Source organism: Oncorhynchus clarkii, chromosome 29 (genome assembly GCF_045791955.1).
Source record: "Oncorhynchus clarkii lewisi isolate Uvic-CL-2024 chromosome 29, UVic_Ocla_1.0, whole genome shotgun sequence".
Taxonomy (NCBI): domain Eukaryota; kingdom Metazoa; phylum Chordata; class Actinopteri; order Salmoniformes; family Salmonidae; genus Oncorhynchus; species Oncorhynchus clarkii.
Genome location: NC_092175.1, coordinates 38586194 through 38613069, shown reverse-complemented (window position 1 = coordinate 38613069; position 26876 = coordinate 38586194). Strand labels below are relative to the sequence as shown.

General features: G+C 45.4%; 1 protein-coding gene across 1 annotated transcript in view; it reads left to right on the top strand.

The window, feature by feature from the left end:
- Positions 1-26876, top strand: part of LOC139388419 (ubiquitin-like protein 3) — a 66710-nt gene that overhangs the window by 23626 nt on the left and 16208 nt on the right. Inside the window, exons 2-3 of the mRNA XM_071135064.1 lie at positions 20314-20422; positions 26188-26274. Of these exons, the coding sequence (XP_070991165.1) occupies positions 20314-20422; positions 26188-26274 (196 nt within the window). The remainder of the gene's footprint in view (positions 1-20313; positions 20423-26187; positions 26275-26876) is intronic.

Sequence of the window (26876 nt, the reverse complement as noted above, 5' to 3'; positions counted from 1 at the left end):
AGTGGTGGGGACAGACTGAGGCAGAGGGGGACAGACGGAGGCAGAGGGGGACAGACGGAGAGAGACAGAGGCAGAGGGATAGACGGAGAGAGACGGAGGCAGAGGGACAGACGGAGAGACAGACGGAGGATCAGGGAGTGGGGGAGACGGAGGCAGAGGGGGACAGACGGAGGCAGAGGGACAGACGGAGGGTCAGGGAGTGGGGGAGACGGAGGCAGAGGGGGACAGACGGAGGCAGAGGGGGACAGACGGAGGCAGAGGGGGACAGACGGAGGCAGAGGGGGACAGACGGAGAGAGACGGAGGGGCAGAGGGACAGACGGAGAGACAGACGTAGGGTCAGGGAGTGGGGGGGACAGACGGAGGCAGAGGGGGACAGACGGAGGCAGGGGGACAGACGGAGGCAGAGGGACAGACGGAGAGACAGACGGAGGGTCAGGGAGTGGGGGAGACGGAGGCAGAGGGGGACAGACGGAGGCAGAGGGGGACAGACGGAGGCAGAGGGACAGACGGAGGCAGAGGGACAGACGGAGGGTCAGGGAGGGGGACAGACGGAGGGTCAGGGAGGGGGACAGACGGAGGCAGAGGGGGACAGACGGAGGCAGGGGGACAGACGGAGGCAGAGGGACAGACGGAGAGACAGACGGAGGGTCAGGGAGTGGGGGAGACGGAGGCAGAGGGGGACAGACTGAGGCAGAGGGGGACAGACTGAGGCAGAGGGACAGACGGAGGCAGAGGGACAGACGGAGGCAGAGGGGGACAGACGGAGGCAGAGGGGGACAGACGGAGGCAGAGGGGGACAGACGGAGGCAGAGGGGGACAGACGGAGGGTCAGGGAGTGGGGGAGACGGAGGCAGAGGGGGACAGACGGAGGCAGAGGGGGACAGACGGAGGCAGAGGGGGACAGACGGAGGCAGAGGGGGACAGACGGAGGCAGAGGGGGACAGACGGAGAGAGAGGGAAATGCATTACTATGGCTACTGCTTTAGAGACCAGACCAGTAATGTTGTAATCCAGTAGATGACATTGAATTTAATCATATTCTGAAATGAATACGATATTGATCTAGAGAAGGGGAAATTAGATCAGCAGCAGACACACAGCCTTTCAGACAGACAGCCTGCCTGTGTGTCTGTGCTGTGTGAAAGCCAGTATGTCTAGTGTAGACACGGAGACAGACATACACATGGCTTTAGGAACACAGACACCAACAACCATATGATGCTTATTGGATTACATTGTTACACAATGTCCTGTATAGATTAAATAAACTGTACCATTTAAAAAGGACAGTACATGGCATTCTCACGTTTTTAACGAGGTCAGTCATTGAAGTCCAGATATCTGTGATATCCCCATGTCATTCAGTTCACTGATCAACAGAAGACCTTGAGGTTGGTACAGACAGTTGGACTAAGCAGTAGCAGCAGTGAGTAGAGCAGTCAGCCAAGGTTCACGCCAGATATCTTTAACCTCCTAAACAGGATCAAGACTGATACAACCCCAACCTCTAACCCCTGAGCTGTAACCTTAATCTTAACTTCCAACCACTATACCGTGACCCTATACCGAACCCATGACCTCCCTTAACAGTCATACCTTCAGGAAGCATTGCGGCTTGGTTATGTGAAAATTTATCCACTCACTACTTACTGTAAGTCGCTCTGGATAAGAGTGTCTGCTAAATGACTAAAATGTAAATGAAAGTTACTTATAGGTTAAAGTTACTTACACTGTAGATTTTGATAGAAAATACAGGGAAACAGAACATGGGAAGGTAAGAGCTGTGAAGACATGAGGGAATCAAGAAGAGGAGAAAGAAACCGATATCGAGAGAGCAGGAAGGAGACAGATGTCAGAAGACAGGCATATATATATGTATGTGTGTGTGTGTGTGAGGGTGGAATACAGAGATGTCAGAGGATAGGCAGAGGGTAGAGATATAGAGAGAGAGGGGGATGCAGAGGTAGAGATGTAGAGAGAGAGGGGGATGCAGAGGTAGAGATGTAGAGAGAGGGGGATGCAGAGGTAGAGATGTAGAGAGAGAGGGGGATGCAGAGGTAGAGATGTAGAGAGAGAGGGGGATGCAGAGGTAGAGATGTAGAGAGAGAGGGGGATGCAGAGGTAGAGATGTAGAGAGAGAGGGGGATGCAGAGGTAGAGATGTAGAGAGAGGGGGGGATGCAGAGGTAGAGATGTAGAGAGAGAGGGGGATGGAGAGGTAGAGAGAGAGGGGGATGCAGAGGTAGAGATGTAGAGAGAGAGGGGGATGGAGATGTAGAGAGAGAGGGGGATGGAGAGGTAGAGATGTAGAGAGAGAGGGGGATGGAGAGGTAGAGATGTAGAGAGAGAGGGGGATGCAGAGGTAGAGATGTAGAGAGAGAGGGGGATGCAGAGGTAGAGATGTAGAGAGAGAGGGGGATGCAGAGGTAGAGATGTAGAGAGAGAGGGGGATGCAGAGGTAGAGATGCAGAGAGAGAGGGGGATGCAGAGGTAGAGATGCAGAGAGAGAGGGGGATGCAGAGGTAGAGATGTAGAGAGAGAGGGGGATGCAGAGGTAGAGATGTAGAGAGAGAGGGGAATGGAGAGGTAGAGAGAGAGGGGGATGCAGAGGTAGAGATGTAGAGAGAGAGGGGAGTGCAGATGTAGAGAGAGAGGGGGATGCAGAGGTAGAGATGTAGAGAGAGAGGGATGCAGAGGTAGAGATGTAGAGAGAGAGGGGGATGAAGAGGTAGAGAGAGAGGGGGATGCAGAGGTTCAGATGTAGAGAGAGAGGGGGATGCAGAGGTAGAGATGTAGAGAGAGAGGGGAGTGCAGATGTAGAGCGAGAGGGGGATGCAGAGGTAGAGATGTAGAGAGAGAGAGGGGGATGCAGATGTAGAGAGAGAGAGGGATACAGATGTAGAGAGAGAGGGGGATGCAGAGGTAGAGATGTAGAGTGAGAGGGGGATGGAGAGGTAGAGAGAGAGGGGGATGGAGAGGTAGAGAGAGATTGGGACGGAGATGTAGAGAGAGGAGGATGCAGAAGTAGAGATGTAGAGAGAGAGGGGGATGCAGAGGTAGAGATGTAGAGAGAGAGAGGGATGCAGAGGTAGAGATGTAGAGAGAGAGGGGGATGCAGATGTAGAGAGAGGGGGATGGAGAGGTAGAGATGTAGAGAGAGGGGGATGGAGAGGTAGAGAGAGAGGGGGCTGGAGAGGTAGAGATGTAGAGAGAGAGGGGGGGATGCAGAGGTAGAGATGTAGAGAGAGGGGGATGGAGAGGTAGAGAGAGCGGGGGATGGAGAGGTAGAGAGAGAGGGGGGTGGAGAGGTAGAGATGTAGAGAGAGAGGCCGATGGAGAGGGCAGGGAGAGAGGCCGGCAAGGTTAAGGATTACTTGATTGATTGATTAATTAACTAATTGATTGATTGGATTTATATAGCTCTTGTCGACACAGAGGATCAGAGCACTGGTGTTTGTGGTTACAATCTCGTTTGTATCAGTCCTTTCTAGCACAGTCAAATAGTGATATCCTGTCTGTCCTCATGGTCAAATAGTGATATCCTGTCTGTCCTCATGGTCGAATTGTGATATCCTGTCTGTCCTCATGGTCAATGAGTGATATCCTGTCTGTCCTCATGGTCAATGAGAGAGAGGGGAATATCCTGTCTGTCCTCATGGTCGAATTGTGATATCCTGTCTGTCCTCATGGTCGAATTGTGATATCCTGTCTGTCCTCATGGTCAAATACTGATATCCTGTCTGTCCTCATGGTCAAATAGTGATATCCTGACTGTCTGTCCTCATGGTCAAATAGTGATATCCTGACTGTCTGTCCTCGTGGTCAAATAGTGATATCCTTTCTGTTTGTCCTCGTGGTCAAATAGTGATATCCTGTCTGTCCTCATGGTCAAATAGTGATATCCTGACTGTCTGTCCTCGTGGTCAAATAGTGATATCCTGACTGTCTGTCCTCGTGGTCAAATAGTGATATCCTGACTGTCTGTCCTCATGGTCAAATAGTGATATCCTGACTGTCTGTCCTCGTGGTCAAATAGTGATATCCTTTCTGTTTGTCCTCGTGGTCAAATAGTGATATCCTGTCTGTCCTCATGGTCAAATAGTGATATCCTTTCTGTTTGTCCTCGTGGTCAAATAGTGATATCCTGTCTGTCCTCATGGTCAAATAGTGATATCCTGACTGTCTGTCCTCGTGGTCAAATAGTGATATCCTGACTGTCTGTCCTCGTGGTCAATGAGTGATATCCTTTCTGTTTGTCCTCATGGTCAAATAGTGATATCCTGTCTGTCCTCATGGTCAAATAGTGATATCCTGTCTGTCCTCATGGTCAAATAGTGGTATCCTGTCTGTGTCCTGATGGTCAAATAGTGATATCCTGTCTGTCCTCATGGTCAAATAGTGGTATCCTGTCTGTGTCCTGATGGTCAAATAGTGATATCCTGTCTGTCCTCATGGTCAATTACTGATATCCTGTCTGTCTGTATTGTCGGTCTGTCAGTCTCCTCGTGGCCAAGTAGTGATATCATATCTGTCCTCATGGTCAAATAGTGATATCCTGTCTGTCCTCATGGTCAAACAGTGATATCCTTTCTTTGTCTGTCCTCATGGTCAAATAGTGATATCCTGTCTGTCCTCATGGTCAAATAGTGATATCCTGATCATGGTGTCTAGTCATTCCATACTGTAGGCCACAGCCTGGTGTAATAGACAATCACTAACACATTTCTTGTGTGTGCATAGCTGAAGATGATTGTAAGAAATATGATGGCCTCACCAATTTATGTACGGCTTCCGCTGTATAGCCAGTTTCTTTAGATCTGCTAACACACACACACACACAGATTTGCAGACAGATAACTGACAGTGCAGGACGGGGCAGGGCAGAGACACATTTATATGGACGTAAACAACGTGTGACAGCTTGTGTGTGTGTTAGGGACAGATTGAGGCAGGGTCACATCCGTGTGTGTGTGTGTGTGTGTGTGTGTTACAGATTGAGGCAGGGTCACATCTGTGTGTGTGTGTGTGTGTGTGTGTGTGTGTGTGTGTGTGTGTTACAGATTGAGGCAGGGTCACATCAGAGTGTGTGTGTCTATAGATGTGTGTGTGTGAGGGCCAGATGCCTGTGTGTGTTGGTTTTGCTCATCTGCCCTGGGGTAGAGGGTGTGACAGTCACAGAACAAATCCAGCAAATGAAGTTATTTATAGCATGTTTATTTAATCATCTACTACACTGTCTGATAGTGGACAACATTGTCTGGCACAGAGACTGCATTATGGCTTGTCCGTGTGCGTACGTGAAGGGATGCCAATGGATGTTTCCAATGCCATCTGGTAAATCCAGGACAGAGAGCATTTCAGATCTCTGGTCCCCGCACGCATGCAGGCTCTGACTGCAGGGCAATACATTAGAGAGAGAGAGTCTCTCTTCTTAGCTTCTGCCCTTATTCCTTCAGTCTCATCTGAAACCTCACTCCTCTCACGCTATCTACAGAGAGTGGAGAGAGGAGAAGGAAATAACCAAAATAGTAGAGAGGGAGAGAAGGTTACAGAAGGAGAGGATAGTAGTCTGTGGGATTAAGGGAGGAGGTGAGGGAGAGGATAGTAGTCTGGGATTAAGGGAGGAGATGAGGGAGAGGAGGTGGTCGGGGGTTAGGGAGGAGGTGAGGGAGAGGAGGTGGCCGGGGGTTAGGGAGGAGGTGAGGGAGAGGAGGTGGCCGGGGGTTAGGGAGGAGGTGAGGGAGAGGAGGTGGTCGGGGGTTAGGGAGGAGGGGACAGGTGGATGAGGTGGTCAGGGGTTAGGGCTGAGGTGGTCGGGGGTTAGGGAGGAGGTGAGGGAGAGGATAGTACTATGGGATTAAGGGAGGAGGTGAGGGAGAGGATAGTAGTCTGGAATTAAGGGAGGAGGTGAGGGAGAGGATAGTAGTCTGGAATTAAGGGAGGAGGTGAGGGAGAGGATAGTAGTCTGGAATTAAGGGAGGAGGTGAGGGAGAGGAGGTGGTTGGGGGTTAGGGAGGAGGTGAGGGAGAGGATAGTAGTCTGTGGGATTAAGGGAGGAGATGAGGGAGAGGATAGTAGTCTGGAATTAAGGGAGGAGGTGAGGGAGAGGATAGTAGTCTGGAATTAAGGGAGGAGGTGAGGGAGAGGATAGTAGTCTGGAATTAAGGGAGGAGGTGAGGGAGAGGAGGTGGTTGGGGGTTAGGGAGGAGGTGAGGGAGAGGATAGTAGTCTGTGGGATTAAGGGAGGAGGTGAGGGAGAGGTGGTGGTCGGGGGTTAGGGAGGAGGTGAGGGAGAGGAAGTGGTCGGGGGTTAGGGAGGAGGTGGGGGAGAGAATAGTAGTCTGGGATTAATGGAGGAGGTGAGGGAGAGGAGGTGGTTGGGGGTTAGGGAGGAGGTGAGGGAGAGGATAGTAGTCTGGGATTAAGGGAGGAGGTGAGGGAGAGGAGGTGGTCGGGGGTTAGGAAGGAGGGGGCGGGGGATGAGGCGGTCGGGGGTTAGGAAGGAGGGGGCGGGGGATGAGGCGGTCGGGGTTAGGGAGGAGGGGACGGGGGGATGAGGCGGTCGGGGGTTAGGGAGGAGGGGACGGGGGGATGAGGTGGTCGGGGGTTGGAGGAGGGGACGGGGGGATGAGGTGGTCGGGGGTTAGGGAGGAGGGGACGGGGGGATGAGGTGGTCGGGGGTTAGGGAGGAGGGGATGGGGGGATGAGGCGGTCGGGGGTTAGGGAGGAGGGGATGGGGGGATGAGGCGGTCGGGGGTTAGGGAGGAGATGAGGGAGAGGAGGCGGTCGGGGGTTAGGGAGGAGGGGACGGGGGGATGAGGCGGTCGGGGGTTAGGGAGGAGGGGACGGGGGGGGATGAGGTGGTCGGGGGTTAGGGAGGAGGGGACGGGGGGATGAGGTGGTCGGGGGCAAGGTTAAGCCCTGTTATCAACTCGCTGTGTGATCTTCTTACATACCCCACGCCCACAACGTGTCTGTCTGTATGATCTTACAGGTATTTAGAGGTTGAGTGTGTGTCAGTGACTTGATTCTTGTAGAGGAGATTTTCCATCTGTGGAAAATCTGTGGCAGTAGCATTATTGTTAGCAATATTACAGATACACTGTTGTATTAATGACTGTAGGAGTATTACAGATACAATCAAATTCAATCAATCAAATGTATTTCTAAAGCCCTTCTTACGTCAGCTGATATCTCAAAGTGCTGTACAGAAATCCAGCCTAAAACCCCCAAACAGCAAGCAATGCAGGTGTAGAAGCACGGTGGCTAGGAAAAACTCCCTAGAAAGGCCAAAACCTAGGAAGAAACCTAGACAGGAACCAGGCTATGAGGGTTGGCCACCTCTTCTGGCTGTGCCGGGTGGAGATTATAACAGAACATGGCCAAGATGTTCAAATGTTCATAAATGACCAGCATGGTCAAATAATAATAATCACAGTGGTTGTAGAAGGTGCAACAGGTCAGCACTTAAGGAGTAAAAGTCAATGGGCTTTTCATAGCCAATCATTCAGAGTATCTTTACCGCTCCTGCTGTCTCTAGAGAGTTGAAAACAGCAGGTCTGGGACAGGTAGCACGTCCGGTGAACAGGTCAGGGTTCCATAGCCGCAGGCAGAACAGTTGAAACTGGAGCAGCAGCACGGCCCGGTGGACTGGGGACAGCAAGGAGTCACCATGCCAGGTACTCCTGATGCATGGTCCTACGGCTCAGGTCCTCTGAGAGAGAGAATAAGAGAGAGAGAGAGCACACTTAAATTCACGCAGGACACTGTATCAGACAGGACAAGTTGTCCAGATATAACGGACTGATCTGTAAAGCTGTCATCAAGACAAAGGGTGGCTATGAAGAATCTCAAATATAAAATGTATTTGGATTTAGCACTTTCTTTTAGTTAGTACATGATTCCATGTGTGTTATTTCATAGTTGTGATGTCTTCACTATTCTACAATGTAGAAAATAGTAAAAATAAAGAAAAACCCTTGAATGAGTAGGTTTGTCCAAACTTTCGACTGGTACTATAGTTTGTGAGAGGTGTGGTTGATAAGGCTCTGTGGGATGTAGCTAGGAGAGCACTGTGACTGACAGGTGAATTTAAATGTCGCATTGAGCTTGGGGGTTACTGCGCAAGATCCCATGGACAGGGTTGTATTCACTAGACAAAACGGAGGCAAATAGGCTGAAATCGGGGGCGGTACGATGTCAACTTGTCCAATAAGAAATGTCTGCTTTCTTTTCCGGCGCCACATCAGATTGAAACGTACTGGTGCAAATGGTTTCCAGTGGCTCTTCTCCCTCCCATCACCCTCTCCTCTCTCTTTTCTTCTCCACCCGTCTGTTTTATGTGATGTGGATTGAATTCATCCTTTCTCTGTTGAGCTGGCTGGTCTGAACCACCCAGATGTCCTGAGTAGATAACCTCTTACAGATGGTCCTGAGTAGATAACCTCTTACAGACGATTCTGTTACAGGCCTCTGAGGCGACACACTACGGAAATATCAGCGTCTCACTCTTCGTCTCTTCCACATTGCTTTTTATCTTCTCTTCTTCCTGTCAACCTCTTCTCTCTTTCTCTCATGCACACACACACACACACACTCACACTCTAATCTAATTTCCCCAGATCATTAGTAAAGTGTCATCTATGAGGCAGCTCTCATGTCTTGTAATGACTTTTAAAGCTCCTTCCTGTGCCAGAAACATACCTCTGACTCACACAGTACACTATACTATACACTATATACTATACACTAGAGGTCAACCGATTATGACTTTTCAACACCGATACCGATTATTGGAGGACCAAAAAAAGCCGATACCGATATAAAAAAAATAATAATAAAAAAAAACAAACCATTTTTTAATTTTTTTATTTGTAATAATGACAATTACAACAACACTGAATGAACACTTATTTTAACTTAATATAATTCATCAATAAAAATCAATTTAGCCTCAAATAAATAATGAAACATGTTCAATTTGGTTTAAATAATGCAAAAACAAAGTGTTGGAGAAGTAAAAGTGCAATATGTGCCCTGTAAGAAAGCTAACGTTTCAGTTCCTTGCTCAGAACATGAGAACATATGAAAGTTGGTGGTTCCTTTTAACATGAGACTTCAATATTCCAAGATAAGAAGTTTTAGGTTGTAGTTAATATAGTATTTATAGGACTATTTCTCTCTATACATTTTGTATTTCATATACCTTTGACTATTGGATGTTCTTATAGGCACTTTAGTATTGCCAGTGTAACAGTATAGCTTCCGTCCCTCTAGTTAGCCGCGCTAACTAGCCAGCCATTTCACTTCGGTCACACCAGCCTCATCTCGGGAGTTGATAGGCTTGAAGTCATAAACAGAGCAATGCTTGACGCACAACGAAGAGCTGCTGGCAAAATGCACGAAAGTGCTGTTTGAATGAATGTTTACGCGCCTGCTTCTGCCTACCACCGCTCAGTCAGATACTTAGATACTTGTATGCTCAGTCAGATTATATGCAACGCAGGACACGCTAGATAATATCTAGTAATATCAACAACCATGTGTAGTTAACTAGTGATTATGATTGATTGTTTTTTATAAGATAAGTTTAATGCTAGCTAGCAACTTACTTTGGCTTACTGCATTCGCGTAACAGTCTCCTTTTGGAGTGCAACGAGAGAGAGTCAGGTCGTTATTGCGTTGGACTAGTTAACTGTAAGGTTGCAAGATTGGATCCTCCGAGCTGACAAGGTGAAAATCTGTCATTCTGCCAATGAACAAGGCAGTTAACCCACCGTTCCTAGGCCATCATTGAAAATAAGAATGTGTTCTTAACTGACGCCATTAAAAGGTAATTTATCACCTTCACAAGTGCAGTCTCATTGCTATGATGGGGTCTAAAACCAGACTGAAGCATTTCATATACATTGTTTTTCTTCAGGAGGCAGTGAGTTGCTGGGCAACAGCTTTTTCACATTTTTTTGAGAAGAGTGGGAGATTCGATACAGGTGATAGTTTTTTATATTTTCTGGGTCAAGGTTTGGCTTTTTCAAGAGAGGCTTTATTACTGCCACTTTTAGTGAGTTTGGTACACATCCGGTGGATAGAGAGCCGTTTATTATGTTCAACATAGGAGGGCCAAGCACAGGAAGCAGCTCTTTCAGTAGTTTAGTTGGAATAGGGTCCAGTATGCAGCTTGAAGTTATATAGTACTAAAACACTTGAGTGTCTCCTTGATCCTAGGTCCTGGCAGAGTTGTGCAGACTCAGGATAACTGAGCTTTGGAGGAATACGCAGATTTAGTTTACTTCAGAGCTCAGGTATTTTCTGTCTACCAGGGAGCTAGTTTCTTATGACAAATGTTTTTAGGTGTGCAACTGCAGCTAAGGTATTGCGCAAGGCTAAATTGAGTTCCTCAATCAGGTGGTTAACTGAATTTTGTCCTCTAACGTCCTTGGGTAGGCAGAGGGAGTCTGGAAGGGCATCTAGGAATCTTTGTGTTGTCTGAGAATTTATAGCACAACTTTTGATGCTCCTTGGTTGGGGTCTGAGCAGATTATTTGTTGCGGTTGCAAACGTAAAAAAATGGTGGTCCGATAGTCCAGGATTATGAGGAAAAATATTAAGATCCACAACATATTATTTCATGGGACAAAACTACGTCCAGAGTATGACTGTGGCAGTGAGTAGGTCCAGAGACATGTTGGACAAAACCCACTGAGTCGATGATGGCTCCGAAAGCCTTTTGGAGTGGGTCTGTGGACTTTTCCATGTGAATATTAGTCACCAAAAATTAGAATTATCTGCTATGACTACAAAGTCCGATAGGTATTCAGGGAACTCAGTGAGGAATGCTGTATATGGCCCAGGAGGCCTGTAAACAGTAGCTATAAAAAGTGATTGAGTAGGCTGCATAGATTTCATGACTAGAAGCTCAAAACTATACTATACATTACACTAAACACTACACAATACACTACACTATAAATACTATACACTACACTATGCATACTATACACTACACTGTACACTACACTATACAGTCGTGGCCAAAAGTTTTGAGAATGACACAAATATTAATTTCCACCAAGTTTGCTGCTTCAGTGTCTTTAGATATTTTTGTCAGATGTTACTATGGAATACTGAAGTATAATTACAAGCATTTCATAAGTGTCAAAGGCTTTTATTGACAATTACATGAAGTTGATGCAGAGTCAATATTTGCAGTGTCAACACTTAGTTTTCAAGACCTCTGCAATCCACCCTGGCATGCTGTCTGTCAATTAACTTCTGGGCCACATCCTGACTGATGGCAGCCCATTCTTGCATAATCAATGCTTGGAGTTTGTCAGAATTTGTAGGATTTGTTTTTGTTTGTCGACCCGCCTCTTGAGGATTGACCACAAGTTCTCAATGGGATTAAGGTCTGGGGAGTTTCCTGGCCATGGACCCAAAATATCTATGTTTTGTTTCCCGAGCCACTTATCACTTTTGCCTTATGGCAAGGTGCTCCATCATGCTGGAAAAGGCATTGTTAGTCACCAAACTGTTCCTGGATGGTTGGGAGAAGTTGCTCTCGGAGGATGTGTTGTTACCATTCTTTATTCATGGTTGTGTTGTGATTGAGCCCACTCCATTGGCTGAGAAGCAACCCCACACATGAATGGTCTCAGGATGCTTTACCATTGGCTTGACACAGGACTGATGGTAGCGCTCACCTTGTCTTCTCTGGACAAGCTTTTTTCCGGATGCCTCAAACAATTGGAAAGGGGATTCATCAGAGAAAATGACTTTACCCCAGTCCTCAGCAGTCCAATCCCTGTACCTTTTGCAGAATATCAGTCTGTCCCTGATGTTTTTCCTGGAGCGAAGTGGCTTCTTTGCTGCCCTTCTTGACACCAGGCCATCCTCCAAAAGTCTCAAAAGTCAAGCTCTGTACTGGTGGTGCACCGATCCCGCAGCTGAATCAACTTTAGGAGATGGTCCTGGCGCTTGCTGGACTTTCTTGGGGGCCCTGAAGCCTTCTTCACTACAATTGAACTGCTCTCCTTGAATTTTTGATGATCCGATAAATGGTTGATTTAGGTGTGATCTTACTGGCAGCAATATTCTTTCACGTGAAGCCCTTTTTGTGCAAAGCAATGATGATGGCATGTGTTTTCTTACACGTAACCATGATTGACAGAGGAAGAACAATGATTCCCAAGCACCACCCTCCTTTTGAAGCTTCCAGCCTGTTATTCGACCTCAATCAGCATGACAGAGTGATCTCCAGCCTTGTCCTCGTCAACACTCACACCTGTGTTAACGATAGAATCACTGACATGATGTCAGCTTGTCCTTTTCTGGCAGGGCTAAAATGCAGCGGAATTCTTTTGCGGGGGATTCAGTTCATTTGCATGGCAAAGAGGGACTTTGCAATTAATTGCAATTCATCTGATAACTCTTCATAACATTCTGGTGTATTTGCAAATTGCCATCATACAAACTGAGGCAGCAAACTTTAAGATTTGTGTCATTCTCAAAACTTTTGGCCACGACTATACACTATACTAAACACTATACACTACACTATACATACTATACACTACACTATACATACTATACACTACACTATACATACTATACACTACTCTATACATACTGTACTAAACACCATACTATACACTACTCTATACATACTGTACTAAACACCATACTATACACTATTCACACTACACTATACGCTACACTATACTATATATTACACTACACATACTATACTAAACACTACACTATACATACTATACACCATACTATAAACCATAGATATGGACTCCCAAGTGGTACAGCGGTCTAAGGCACTGCATCTCAGTGCAAGAGGTGTCACTGCCGTCCCTGGTTCAAATCCAGGCTGCGTCAAGTGGCCCGGCGTTGTCCGAGTTTGGCCGGGGTAGGCCGTCATTGTAAATAAGAATGGGTTCTTAAAACCTCTTACTTCTACCCCCTCCTTTTTCGAAAATTCTGTTAAAAATCGCGCAACTTTTCAGCGTCCTGCTACTCATGCCAGGAATATAGTATATGCATATGATTAGTATGTGTGGATAGAAAACACTCTGAAGTTTATAAAACTGGTTAAATCACGGCTGTGACTATAACAGATAGTGTGTTTCATTGAAAAACGCAAGAAAAACTGCTCTCTGAAAGCTAAAAATAATTTCCATAAGTCACTTCCACCAGTTGTTAAAAGAGAACAGAATTTAATAGCGATCTGCCTGAAATTCATACAAATTCCGCACGATGGCGCCATTGTCCTCATTTTCAATTGAATTAATTGTTGGAAAATCCATCTATCTGACCTCCATTTTCCCAGTCTTCACCCGGATGCAGTTGAGGAAGATATTAGAAGCCATTGTTTTGCAAGTGAAGACCTATTGAAAAGACATCGCCCTTTTGATAGATTATAAACGTTTACTAATACCTAAAGTTGGATTACAAAAGGATTTCGAAGTGTTTTGTGAAAGTTTATCGTCGACTTTTTTAATTTTAAAAAATTACGCAGCGTTTAAAAACGATGATTTTTTCTGAATGACACAGCTTCCATACAAAGCTATTTTGGGTATATATGGACCGATTTAAACGAAAAAAAGACCCAATAGTGATGTTTATGGGGCATATAGGAGTGCCAAGAAAGAAGCTCGTCAAAGGTAATGAATGTTTTATATTTTATTTCTGCGTTTTGGGTAGCGCCGGCTACCGCAAAATCTGTTGTTTACGTGTCGTGCTGGCATTTTGGGGGGTGCATGCTATCAGATAATAGCTTCTGATGCTTTCGCCGAAAAGCATTTTAAAAATCTGACTTGCTGGCTAGGTTCACAACGAGTGTAGCTTTAATTCAATACCCTGCTTGTGAATTTTGATCAAAGATTGAGTTGTAACGAGTACATTTAGCATTTAGCGTAGCGCATTTGCATTTCCAGGGGCATACTTGAGACGTCTGCGTCTCAAGTATGCTCAAGAAGTTAACTGACTTGCCTAGTTAAACTAAGGTTACATTAAAAATAATATATAAAATAATGTACATTATACATACCATACACTGTACATACAGTGCTCTTGACATATTATGCATTATAATGTACATACAGCATACATATATGCATACATATATTAATTACACTACACAATGGTCAGATTTCAGACCCCCCTCCCACCTTATGCGATATCCACCCAAAGCATATCGGACTGCTTTTTATGTACCACATCTCCGGATTCCTACCGCAAGCTCTGAACCTTTACACCGGAACATCGCAGCTAGCTAGCTGCTATCCGGGTCGCTACTCCTGGCTAACGTCTCTGTCCCGAAGCAAGCACCAGTTAGCCTGGAGCTAACCTCAAGCTAGGCCCCCTCCCGGCTAGCCGAAGAGGTCCTTCAGTCAATTCCTGGGCTACAATACCTATTTAGCCAATTGCCCTGGACCCTTTTACTGTCCACACGGAGCCCTGCCGATCCATCATGGCTGATCTTCCGACGTAACCGTCCGAGTGGGTTTCAACAGGCTCTTCCGTTGCGACGTCCCCTGGAGGCCTATCTGCTAGCCTGCTAGGCCCGCCCGCTAGCTGTCTGAATCGCCGTGTCTCCAGCTCGCCTAGCTACTCCCTCGGCTACACATGCCTCTCCCTAATGTCAATATGCCTTGTCCATTGCTGTTTTGGTTAGTGATTACTGTCTTATTTCACTGTAGAGTCTCCAGCCCTGCTCAATATGCCTCAGCTAGCCCTTTTGTTCCACCCCCCACACATGCGGTGACCTCACCTGTCTTAAATTGTGCCTCTCGAGACAAAACCTCTCTCATCGTCACTCAATGCCTAGGTTTACCTCCACTGTACTCACATCCTACCATACCTCTGTCTCTACATTATGCCTTGAATCTTTTTTTCCGCGCCCAGAAATCTGCTCCTTTTACTCTCTGTTCCGAACGCACTAGACAACTAGTTCTTATAGACTTTAGCCGTACCCTTATCCTACTCCTCATCTGTTCCTCTGGTGATGTAGAGGTTAACCTCGGCCCTGCAGCCCCCAACCTCGGCCCTGCAGCCCCCATCACCACTCCCATTCCCCAGGTGCTCTCATTTGTTGACTTCTGTAACCGTAAAAGGCTTGTTTTCATGCATGCTAACATTAGAAGCCTCCTCCCTAAGTTTGTTTTATTCACTGCTTTAGCACACTCTACCAACCCTGATGTCCTAGCTGTGTCTGAATCCTGGCTTAGGAAGGCCACCAAAAATCCTGAAATTTCCATCTCTAACTATAACATTTTCCGACAAGATAGAACTGCCAAAAATCCACCTTTCCAGAAACAAGTCTCCCACCGTTACCGTTGTTATAGAATCTTCAGCCCCCTGCTGTGCCCTGGACACCATATGTGAATTGATTGCCCCCCATCTATCTTCACAGTTTGCACTGTTAGGTGACCTACATTGGGACATGCTTAACACCCTGGCCGTCCTACAATCTAAGCTAGATGCCCTCAATCTCACACAAATTGTCAACGAATCTACCAGGTACAACCCTAAATCCGTAACCATGGGCACCCTATCATCCTGACCAACTTGCCCTCTAAATACATCTCTGCTGTCTTCAACCAGGATCTCAAACCAGGATCTTTTTGCACCCCAGTATCTCTACTTGCACGTCATCACCTGCACATATATCAGTTCAGTATTAATGCTAAATTGTATTTTTTTCCCTCTATGGCCTATTTATTGCCATACCTCTCTACTCTTCCACATTTGCACACAGTGTACATAGATTGTTTTATTTTGTATTATTGACTGTACGTTTGTGTGTAACAACTATGTGTTGTTTATGCTGCACTTCTTTGCTTGATCTGGGCCAGATCACAGTTGTAAATGAGAACTTGTTCTCAACTGGCCTACCTGCTTAAATAAAGGTGAAATAAAATATAATTTTTTTTATAGAATATAGAATGATATTATTATAATTCAGCTTGCAGCATACCACCCTGCATCCCACTGAAGGGTGGTACTGAATCTATGCAGGGTTGTTCCCGGTCAGTCCCTGGATGTGAGACCAGATGCTGCTGGAAGTGGTGTTGGAGGGCTAGTAGGAGGCAATATTTCCTCTGGTCTAAAATACATATATTCTAATGCCCCAGGGCAGTGATTGGGGACATTGCCCTTTGTAGGGTGCTGTCTTTCGGATGGGACATTAAACGGGTGTCCTGACTCTCTGTGGTCACTAAAGATCCCATGGCACTTATCGTATGAATAGGGGTGTTTCCCCCATGTCCCTCATACCACAATGGCCACCCAAGCATTTGCCGGAGCATAGTTTCTTCTCCGCAATGAGTTTGGATGTGAATACATTCGCGTCTGTCTGATTGGTTCAGAAACCGCTGGGTTGGCCAGAGCCAGAACACATGGGTAAAGCAGTGGTTTGAATATTTTGTCATTGGCTTTTATACTCTGGTTAAAGATCATCCAATCGCTGATGACTTTCTTTTGAACAACACCCCTTTTGCCCCTCGAAGACTTCAATGATGTCATTCTCAGATTAAAGTATGTAGCGAACAACAGAGCAGCAGTAGTGTTTAGTGGAAGTCATCAGGCTAGTAACCACAACATTTCCTCATGGGTTTTAGCCCTAATGCTACACAATCAATACAGGCCTAAGGGTGGGTGTGTCAGGGTGTGTGTGTGTGTTCAGTGCAATCCACAAGTGTGTTTGACATTTGACTGCTTGCTGTAGAGCTGTTTGTGTCCCAGTGCAGTAGGATGTTTATTTTACCTTTATTTAACTAGGCAAGTCAGTTAAGAACAAATTCTTATTTTCAATGACAGCCTAGGAACAGTGGGTTAAAACTGCCTTGTTCAGGGGCAGAACGACAGATTTGTACCTTGTCAGCTGGGAGATTTGAACTTGCAACCTTTCGGTTACTAGTCCAACGCAGCTACCCTGCCCTCCCAAAAGGATGTATGATATTCCTGTTTGTGTCCCAGTCAGTCAGGGTTAAACTCAACTAGCCTGTGTCTGAGAGAGGGCTATCAGAGGATGAGGATGAAGAAGAAATTACTGCTTTCTGTCAGAGATGAGAGAGAATGATGATGAGGGATGACTTTCCTGTGTGAGGTGATAGAGAATGGACAGATGGATGGATGAGTGGATTAAAGAAGGGAAGATGAAAGATGAGAAGATGTTCCCTAATTTCCCTTTCCCTTTGGTTGGTGTCCGGTCTCTCTGTATTTCTGACTTAATGGTGTGAATGAATCACAGGGTTGGAAAATTCCAGAAACTTTTCAGAAACCCTGGTTGGTGAATATATGGAATCAAAAGGGAATAAACCGCTAGCGAATTCTTCAACTGGGATTTATTGCAACCCTACCGACACACAGAAGATCATTATTGTGACGGCTAAATCATGTCTGCCAGCCTGCCCTCTTTTCCTTCTGTCGGCTTCAGTGTTGTTTTTAAGAGTAGGTATGATGGTCAGCACCTCTAGCTGGGTCACAACAACACCAAAGTAAAACAACCTAGCTGTACCATATTAATAAGATACTAAGTTAGTGATAAGGTAGGCCGACATCTGTCTTCATGTATCCTACCTTAAACCCAATTAACTATTAAATCCTACCTTAAACACATTTAACTATTAACTCCTACCTTAAACACATTTTTTATTTTTTATTAATTTCACCTTTATTTAACCAGGTAGGCAAGTTGAGAACAAGTTCTCATTTACAATTGCGACCTGGCCAAGATAAAGCAAAGCAGTTCGACACATACAACGAGTTACACATGGAGTAAAACAAACATACAGTCAATAATACAGTATAAACAAGTCTATATACGATGTTAGCAAATGAGGTGAGATAAGGGAGGTGAAGGCAAAAAAGGCCATGGTGGCAAAGTAAATACAATATAGCAAATAAAACACTGGAATGGTAGATTTGGATCAGAGACTCACCAGCAGCAAGAGCGACCTCATTGATGTATACAGAGAAGAGAGTCGGTCCAAGAATTTAATTGAACTATTAACTCCTACCTGATATCCAATTAACTATTAACTCCTACCGTAAAACCATTTAGCTATTAACTACTACCTGATATCTATTTAACTATTAACTCCTACCTGATATCTATTTAACTATTAACTCCTACCTGATATCTATTTAACTATTAACTCCTACCTGATATCTATTTAACTATTAACTCCTACCTGATATCTATTTAACTATTAACTCCTACCTGATATCTATTTAACTATTAACTCCTACCTGATATCTATTTAACTATTAACTACTACCTGATATCCAATTAACTATTAACTCCTACCTGATATCTATTTAACTATTAACGTCTACCTGATATCTATTTAACTATTAACTACTACCTGATATCCAATTAACTATTAACTCCTACCTGATATCTATTTAACTATTAACTCCTACCTGATATCTATTTAACTATTAACTACTACCTGATATCCAATTAACTATTAACTCCTACCTGATATCCATTTAACTATTAACTCCTACCTTAAACCCATTTAACTATTAACTCCTACCTGATATCCATTTAACTATACTGTGCAAAAATATAATGCAACATGTAAAGTGTTGGTCCCATGTTTCACGAACTGAAATAAAATATCCTAGAAATGTTCCATATGTACAAAAAGCTTATTTCTCTCAAATGTGTTTATATCACTGCTAGTGAGCATTTGTCCTTTGTCAAGATAATCCATTCACCTGACAGGTGTGACATACCATGAAGCTGATTAAACAGCACGATCATTACACAGGTGCACCTTGTGCGGGGGACAATACATTGCCACTCTTACATGTGCAGTTGTATCACACAACACAATGCCACAGATGTCTCAAGTTTTGAGGGAGTGTGCAATTGGCATCCTGACTGCAGGAATGTCCACCAGAGCTGTTGCCAGAGCATTTGATGTTAATTTCTCTACTGTAAGCCGCCTCCAATGTCGATTTGATTAAGATGGTAGAAATCCAAATAAATGATCAAAAGCCATCTACGGACCCCCCAATGTCCAGTATATAGTATCAGTTCTATATGTTTGACAAGTAGTATACAGCTGCGCCTTAGATAATTGTTTATTCAACCTATGTTTTGTCTTCTCTGTGAATATGGTGATGTGTTTTTCACTCCCTGTTCAGAGAAATAGTCATAGAAGTTGTTAGATAATGCGATGGGGCATAAGCTTGATGTTACCATGTTCTGACCACTTGATGGTGCTGTTTCTGCTACTTTGCTGCTGTGATGATGAGTACTGGATTACAATTGTGGATGAAGAAAACATGGACATAAAAGGGGATATTCGTGCATCCAAGTTATCCAGCAAGGTCATATTTTTGGCCAAACAGAGAGGACACATGTTATGTACTAAAACCAAGCATCATCTGCACCATTAAGGCACCAACCACTGCTACTGGTCGCCTATATAATTTGTGGTGTAGGAACATCACTGTAATTGAAGGTGCACTTAAGCCAGAAAAGAAAGTGAAAGAGTGACATTTCTTTACAATAAATCAAATCAAATCAAATCATAACCCATTTACTTGTGTTAATGCTGTTGGCTCCGTCATTCTCTTACCAAACTTTGCATCTGCACTGTTCTTCAAGTACATTTTTTGTTGTTGTAAAATGTTCAATGGACATTTTTAATCTCTGTCCATATTGTCCATGAGTTTTTAGGGAGATAGAAAATAGCCTTTTTTTCATAACTCAATCAATCAAATGTATTTATAAAGCCCTTTTTACATCTGCAGATGTCACAAAGTGCTGTACAGAAACCCGGCCTGATCCCCCAAACAGCAAGCAATGCATATGTAGAAGCTGGGAAAAACTACCACCAGTTTGACTGAATTGCACGAGAATTATACATGTATGGATTTTCTTATGCGTTGTTTTCTCTTTATTCAACCAACCTGCCTCCTGCCATTCACCCACACAATTTTTCATGACCCTAAACCCGCCTGCCCCACGGATATAACCGCCCGTGTGTCACTAGTGTGTGATGTGTTCATACACACATTAAAGGGAAGGCTTTGACCAAAATATGCTCTAAGAATTTTTTCCCATCGATCGTCCTTACCCCTCTTCTGTTTTTCCCTAACTTTATGCAAACCTTTTGACGCGGTTGCTAGGTGTTGGGTTAAGGTCGCTACACTATCCTCTTCCTTTGGGAGAGCTTTTCCCCATGGCCTCTCTGATGGTCTCACGGGCGCCATCCCACTTCTGACACTGTCTTGTTTTTATGTGTCTATCAGCTTCTAATCTCCTCCTCTCCCTTTGTGTGTTTCAGATTAACCTGCGTCTCATCCTGGTCAGTGGGAAGACGAAAGAGTTCCTGTTTTCTCCCAATGACTCGGCCGCAGACATTGCCAAACACGTCTACGATAACTGGCCAATGGGTGAGTGATACCTCACAGACACACATTACAACTGGCCAATGGGTGAGTGACACCAAAATGCATGCATATCAGTGGAGGCTGGTGGAGGGAGGATGGTATTATTCAATTCCACCCATTACAATGAGCCTGTCATGCGATTTAAAGTGACACCAGCCACTACTGGTGCATTTGGAAAGTATTCAGACCCCTTGACTTTTTCCACATTTTGTTACTTTACATCATCAAATGTATTCAATAAAAAAAATCCTTATCAATCTACGCACAATACCCCATAATGACAAAGTGAAAACAGGTTTGAAGAAAGTTGAGCAAATTTATAAAAAATAAAAAAACAATACCTTATCTACATAAGTATTCAGACCCTTTGCTATTATACTCGAAATTGAGCTCAGGTGCAGCCTGTTTCCATTAATCATCCTTGAGATGTTTCTAGAACTTTATTGGAGTCCACCTGTGGTAAATTCAATTGATTGGATATGATTTGGAAAGGCACATGCCTGTCTATATAAGGTCCCACAGTTGGCAGTGCATGTCAGAGCAAAAACCAAGCCACGAGGTTGAAGCAATTGTCCGTAGAGCTCAGAGACAGGATTGTGTCGAAGCACAGATCTGGGGAAGGGTACCAAAACACTTCTGCAGCATTGAAGGTCCCCAAGGACACAGTGGCCTCCATCATTCTTAAATGGAAGAAGTTTGGAACCACCAAGACTCTTCCTAGAGCTGGCCGCCCGGCCAAACTGAGCAATCGGGGGGAAAAGGGCCTTGGTCAGGGAGGTGACCAAGAACCTGATGGTCACTCTGACAGAGCTCCAGAATTTCTCTGTGGAGATAGTTGTCCTTCTGGAAGGTTCTCCCATCTCTGCAGCACTTCACCAATCCGGCCTTTATGGTAGAGTGGCCAGACGGAAGCCAGTCTTCAGTAAAAGGCACATGACCGCCCTCTTGGATTTTGCCAAAAGGCACCTAAAGACTCTAAGACCATGAGAAAAAAGATTCTCTAGTCCGCAGAAACCAAGATTGAACTCTTTTACCTGAATGCCAAGCGTCACATCTGGAGGAAACCATCCCTACGGTTAAGCATGGTGGTGGCAGCATCATGCTGTGGTTGTTTTTCAGCGGCAGGGACTGGGAGACTAGTCAGAATCGAACAAAATATGAACAATGCAAAGTATAGAGAGATCCTTGATGAAATCTGCTCAGGACCTCAGACTGAGGTGAAGGTTCACCTTCAAACAGCACACAGCCAAGACAAAGCAGGAGTGGCTTCGGGACAAGTCTCTGAATGTCCATGGGTGGCCCGGACTTGAACCCGATCACAAATCTCTGGAGAGACCTGAAAATAGCTATGCAGCGATGCTCTCCATCCAAACTGACAGAGCCTGAGAGGATCTGCATAGAGGAATGGGAGCAACTCCCCAAATGCACTTGTGCCAAGCTTGTAGCGTCACACCAAAGAAGTCTTGAGGCTGTAATTGCTGCCAAAGATGCTTCAACAAAGTACTGAGTAAAGGGTCTGAATACTTATGTAAATGTGACATTTTTATTTTTAATAATAAACTTTCTAAAAACCTGTTGTTGCTTTGTCATTATGGGTTATTGTGTGTAAATTGTTGCGTGGGGAAAAAACAATTGAATCCACTTTAGAATCTGGTCAGGCTTCTGGTCAGTCTACGGAGACGGGCACATAGCGCACCGCTCCCGAGCATACTACTCGCCAATGTCCAGTCTGTTGACAACAAGGTTGATGAAATCCGAGCAAGGGTAGCATTCCAGAGAGACATAAGAGACTGTAACGTTCTTTGCTTCACGGAAACATGGCTCACTCGAGACATGCTATCGGTGTCGGTACAGCCAGCTGGTTTCTTCACGCATCGCGCCGACAGAAGCAAGCATCTTTCTGGTAAGAAGAGGGGCGGGGAGGTATGCCTTATGATTAACGAGACGTGGTGTGATCATAACAACATACAGGAACTCAAGTCCTTCTGTTCACCTGACTTAGAATTCCTCACAATCAAATGTTGGCCGCATTATCTACCAAGATAATTCTCTTAGATTATAATCACAGCCGTATATATTACCCCCAAGCAGACACATCGATGGCCCTGAACTAACTTTTTATTTGACTCTATGTAAACTGGAAACCACATATCCTGAGGCTGCATTCATTGGAGCTGGGGATTTTAACAAGGCTAATCTGAAAACAAGGCTCCCTAAATTCTATCAGCATATCGATTGTGCTACCAGGGCTGGTAAAACCCTGGATCATTGTTATTCTAACTTCCGCGATGCATATAAGGCCCTCCCCCGCCCTCCTTTTGGAAAAACTGACCACGACTCCATTTTGTTGCTTCCAGCCTATAGACAGACACTAAAACAGGAAACTCCCGCACTCAGGTCTGTTCAACGCTGGTCCGACCAATCTGATTCCACGCTTCAAGATTGCTACGATCACGTGGACTGGGATACGTTCCGCATTGCGTCAAACAACAACATTGACGAGTTTATTAGCAAGTGCATTAGCAATGTCGTACCCACAGCAACTATTAAAACATTCCCAAAGCAAAACTGAAAGCACCAACCTCTGCTTTTAACCAGGCCAAGTTGACTGGAAACATGACTGAATACAAACAGTGTAGCTATTCCCACCGCAAGGCAATCAAACAAGCTAAGCGTCAGTATAGAGACAAAGTAGAGTCGCAATTCAATGGCTCAGACACAAGAGGTATGTGGCAGGGTCTACAGTCAATCACGGATTACAAAAAGAAAACCAGCCCCGTCGCGGACCCTGATGTCTTGCTCCCAGACAAACTAAACAGCTTCTTTGCTCACTTTGAGGACAATACAGTGCCACCGACACGGCCCGCTACCAAAACTTGCGGACTCTCCTTCACCGCAGCCAACGTGAGTAAAACATTTAAACGCGTTAACCCTCGCAAGGCTGCCGGCCAAGACGGCAACCCTAGCCACGTCCTCAGAGCATGCGCAGACCAGCTGGCTGGACATATTCAATCAATCCTTATCCCAGTCTGCTGTTCCCACATGCTTCAAGAGGGCCACCATTGTTCCTGTCCCAAGAAAGCTAAGGTAACTGAGATAAACGACTATCGCCCCGTAGCACTCACTTCCGTCATCATGAAGTGCTTTGAGAGACTAGTCAAGGATCATTTCACCTCCACCCTACCTGACACCCTAGACCCACTGCAATTTGCTGACCGCCCAAATAGGTCCACAGATGACGCAATCGCAATCACACTGCCCTAACCCATCTGGACAAGAGGAATACCTATGTAAGAATGCTGTTCATCGACTACAGCTCAGCATTTAACACCATAGTACCCTCCAAACTCATCATTAAACTTGAGATCCTGGGTCTCGACCCCACCCTGTGCAACTGGGTCCTGGACTTTGACGGGCCGCCCCCAGGTGGTGAGGGTAGGAAACAACATCTCCACCCCACTGATCCTCAACACTGGGGCCACAGAAGGGTGCGTTCTCAGCCCTCTCCTGTACTCCCTGTTCACCCATGACTGCGTGGCCATGCACGCCTCCAACTCAATCCTCAAGTTTGCAGACGACACTACAGTGGTATGCTTGATTATCAACAACGACGAGACGGCCTACAGGGAGGAGGTGAGGGCCCTCGGAGTGTGGTGTCAGTAAAACAACCTCACACTCAACGTCAACAAGACAAAGGAGATGATCGTGGACTTCAGGAAACAGCAGAGGGAGCACCCCCCTAACCACATCAACAGGACAGTAGTGGAGAGGGTAGTAAGTTTTAAGTTCCTCTGCGTACACATCACGGACAAACTGAAATGGTCCACCCACACAGACAGTGTGGTGAAGAAGGCGCAGCAGCGCCTCTTCAACCTCAGGAGGCTGAAGAAATTTGGCTTCTCACCAAAAGCACTCACAAACTTTTACAGATGCACAATCGAGAGCATCCTGTCGGGCTGTGTCACCGCCTGGTACGGCAACTGCTCCGCCCACAACCGTAAGGCTCTCCAGAGGGTAGTGAGGTCTGCACAACGCGTCACCGGGGGCAAACTACCTGCCCTCCAGGACACCTACACCACCCGATGTCACAGGAAGGCCATAAAGATCATCAAGGACAACATCCACCCGAGCCACTGCCTGTTCACCCCGCTATCATCCAGAAGGCGAGGTCAGTACAGGTGCATCAAAGCTGGGACCGAGAGACTGAAAAACAGCTTCTATCTCAAGGCCATAAGACTGTTAAACAGCCACCACTAACATTGAGTGGCTGCTGCCAACATGCTGACTCAAATCTCTAGCCACTTTAAGAATAAAAAATTGATATAAAAAATGTATCACTAGCCACTTTAAACAATGCCACTTAATATAATGTTTACATACCCTACGTTACTCATCTCATATTTAAATACTGTACTCAAAACCATCTACTGCATCTTGCCTATGCTGTTCTGTACCATCACTCATTCATATATCTCTATGTACATATTTTTCATCCCTTTACACTTGTGTATAAGGTAGTTGTTGTGAAATTGCTAGATTACTCGTTGGTTATTACTGCATTGTCGGAACTAGAAGCACAAGCATTTCGCTACACTCGCATTAACATCTGCTAACCATGTGTATGTGACATAAAATTTGATTTGATTTGAATAAGGCTGTAACGTGACAAAATGTTGAAAAACTCCAAGGGTCTGAATGCACTGTATGATATACAGTATGAGAAGTAATACAGGGGAGATGGAGGATAAGTAATACAGGGGAGATGGAGAAGTAATACAGGGAAGATGGAGGAGAAGTAATACAGGGAAGATGGAGGAGAAGTAATACAGGGGAGATGGAGGAGAAGTAATACAGGGGAGATGGAGGAGAAGTAATACAGGGGAGATGGAGGAGAAGTAATACAGGGGAGATGGAGGAGAAGTAATACAGGGAAGATGGAGGAGAAGTAATACAGGGAAGATGGAGGAGAAGTAATAAAGGGAAGATGGAGGAGAAGTTATACAGGGAAGATGGAGGAGAAGTTATACAGGGAAGATGGAGGAGAAGTAATACAGGGAAGATGGAGGAGAAGTAATACAGGGAAGATGGAGGAGAAGTAATACAGGGAAGATGGAGGAGAAGTAATACAGGGAAGATGGAGGAGAAGTAATACAGGGAAGATGGAGGAGAAGTAATACAGGGAAGATGGAGGAGAAGTTATACAGGGAAGATGGAGGAGAAGTTATACAGGGAAGATGGAGGAGAAGTAATACAGGGAAGATGGAGGAGAAGTTGTACAGGGAAGATGGAGGAGAAGTAATACAGGGAAGATGGAGGAGCTCTGGTGGGAATGAAGGGGACATGTTACACACTAATGAGTTTAAAGACATTGAGCCAGAACCCCTCACAGAACCCGGGATATTATACACACACACACACACACACACACACACCTGAACATGTTAACTTGCATGGCTTGTTAGGCGCGGCAGGGTAGCCTAGTGGTTAGAGCGTCGGACTAGTTACTGAAAGGTTGCAAGTTCAAACCCCCGAGCTGACAAGGTCTGTCGTTCTGCCCCTGAACAAGGCAGTTAACCCATTGTTCCTAGGCCGTCATTGAAAATAAGAATTTGTTCTGACTTGCCTAGTTAAATAAAGGTAAAATAAAAGGTGTGGGTTGGTATGGTGTCCTCCAGACCCATTTCTCTGTCTTCCTTCTTTCTATCTGTCTCTCGATGATAATGTTGTTGATGATGGTGGTGATGATGGTGATCTTCATTTCTCTTCAGACTGGGAGGAGGAACAGGTCAGCAGTCCTAACATCCTGAGGCTCATCTACCAGGGTCGCTTTCTACATGGAAACGTCACGCTAGGAGGTGAGAACACACCGGAAACACACACACACACACACACACCCGGAAACACAAACACACCGGAAACACACACACACACACCGGAAACACAGTCAAAATCAGTCAATTGAAATCAATTCATTAGGCCCTAATCAATGGATTTCACATGACTGGGAATACAGACCTTTTCTGGATCAGAAACCGGTCCCATATCTGGTGTGACCACCATTTGGCTCACGACACAGGCTGTTGATTGTGGCCTGTGGAATGTTGTTCCACTCCTCTTCAATGGCTGTGAGAAGTTGCTGGATATTGGCGTACAGATCCTTGTGACATGGAGCATTATCATGCTGAAACATGAGGTGATGGTGGCAGTTGAGTAGCATGACACCCACAGGTTTCATCAGCTGCCCGGTGAAGAAGCCAGATGAGTAGCATGACACCCACAGGTTTCATCAGCTGCTCGGTGAAGAAGCCAGATGAGTAGCATGACACCCACAGGTTTAATCAGCTGCTCGGTGAAGAAGCCAGATGAGTAGCATGACACCCACAGGTTTCATCAGCTGCTCGGTGAAGAAGCCAGATGAGTAGCATGACACCCACAGGTTTCATCAGCTGCTCGGTGA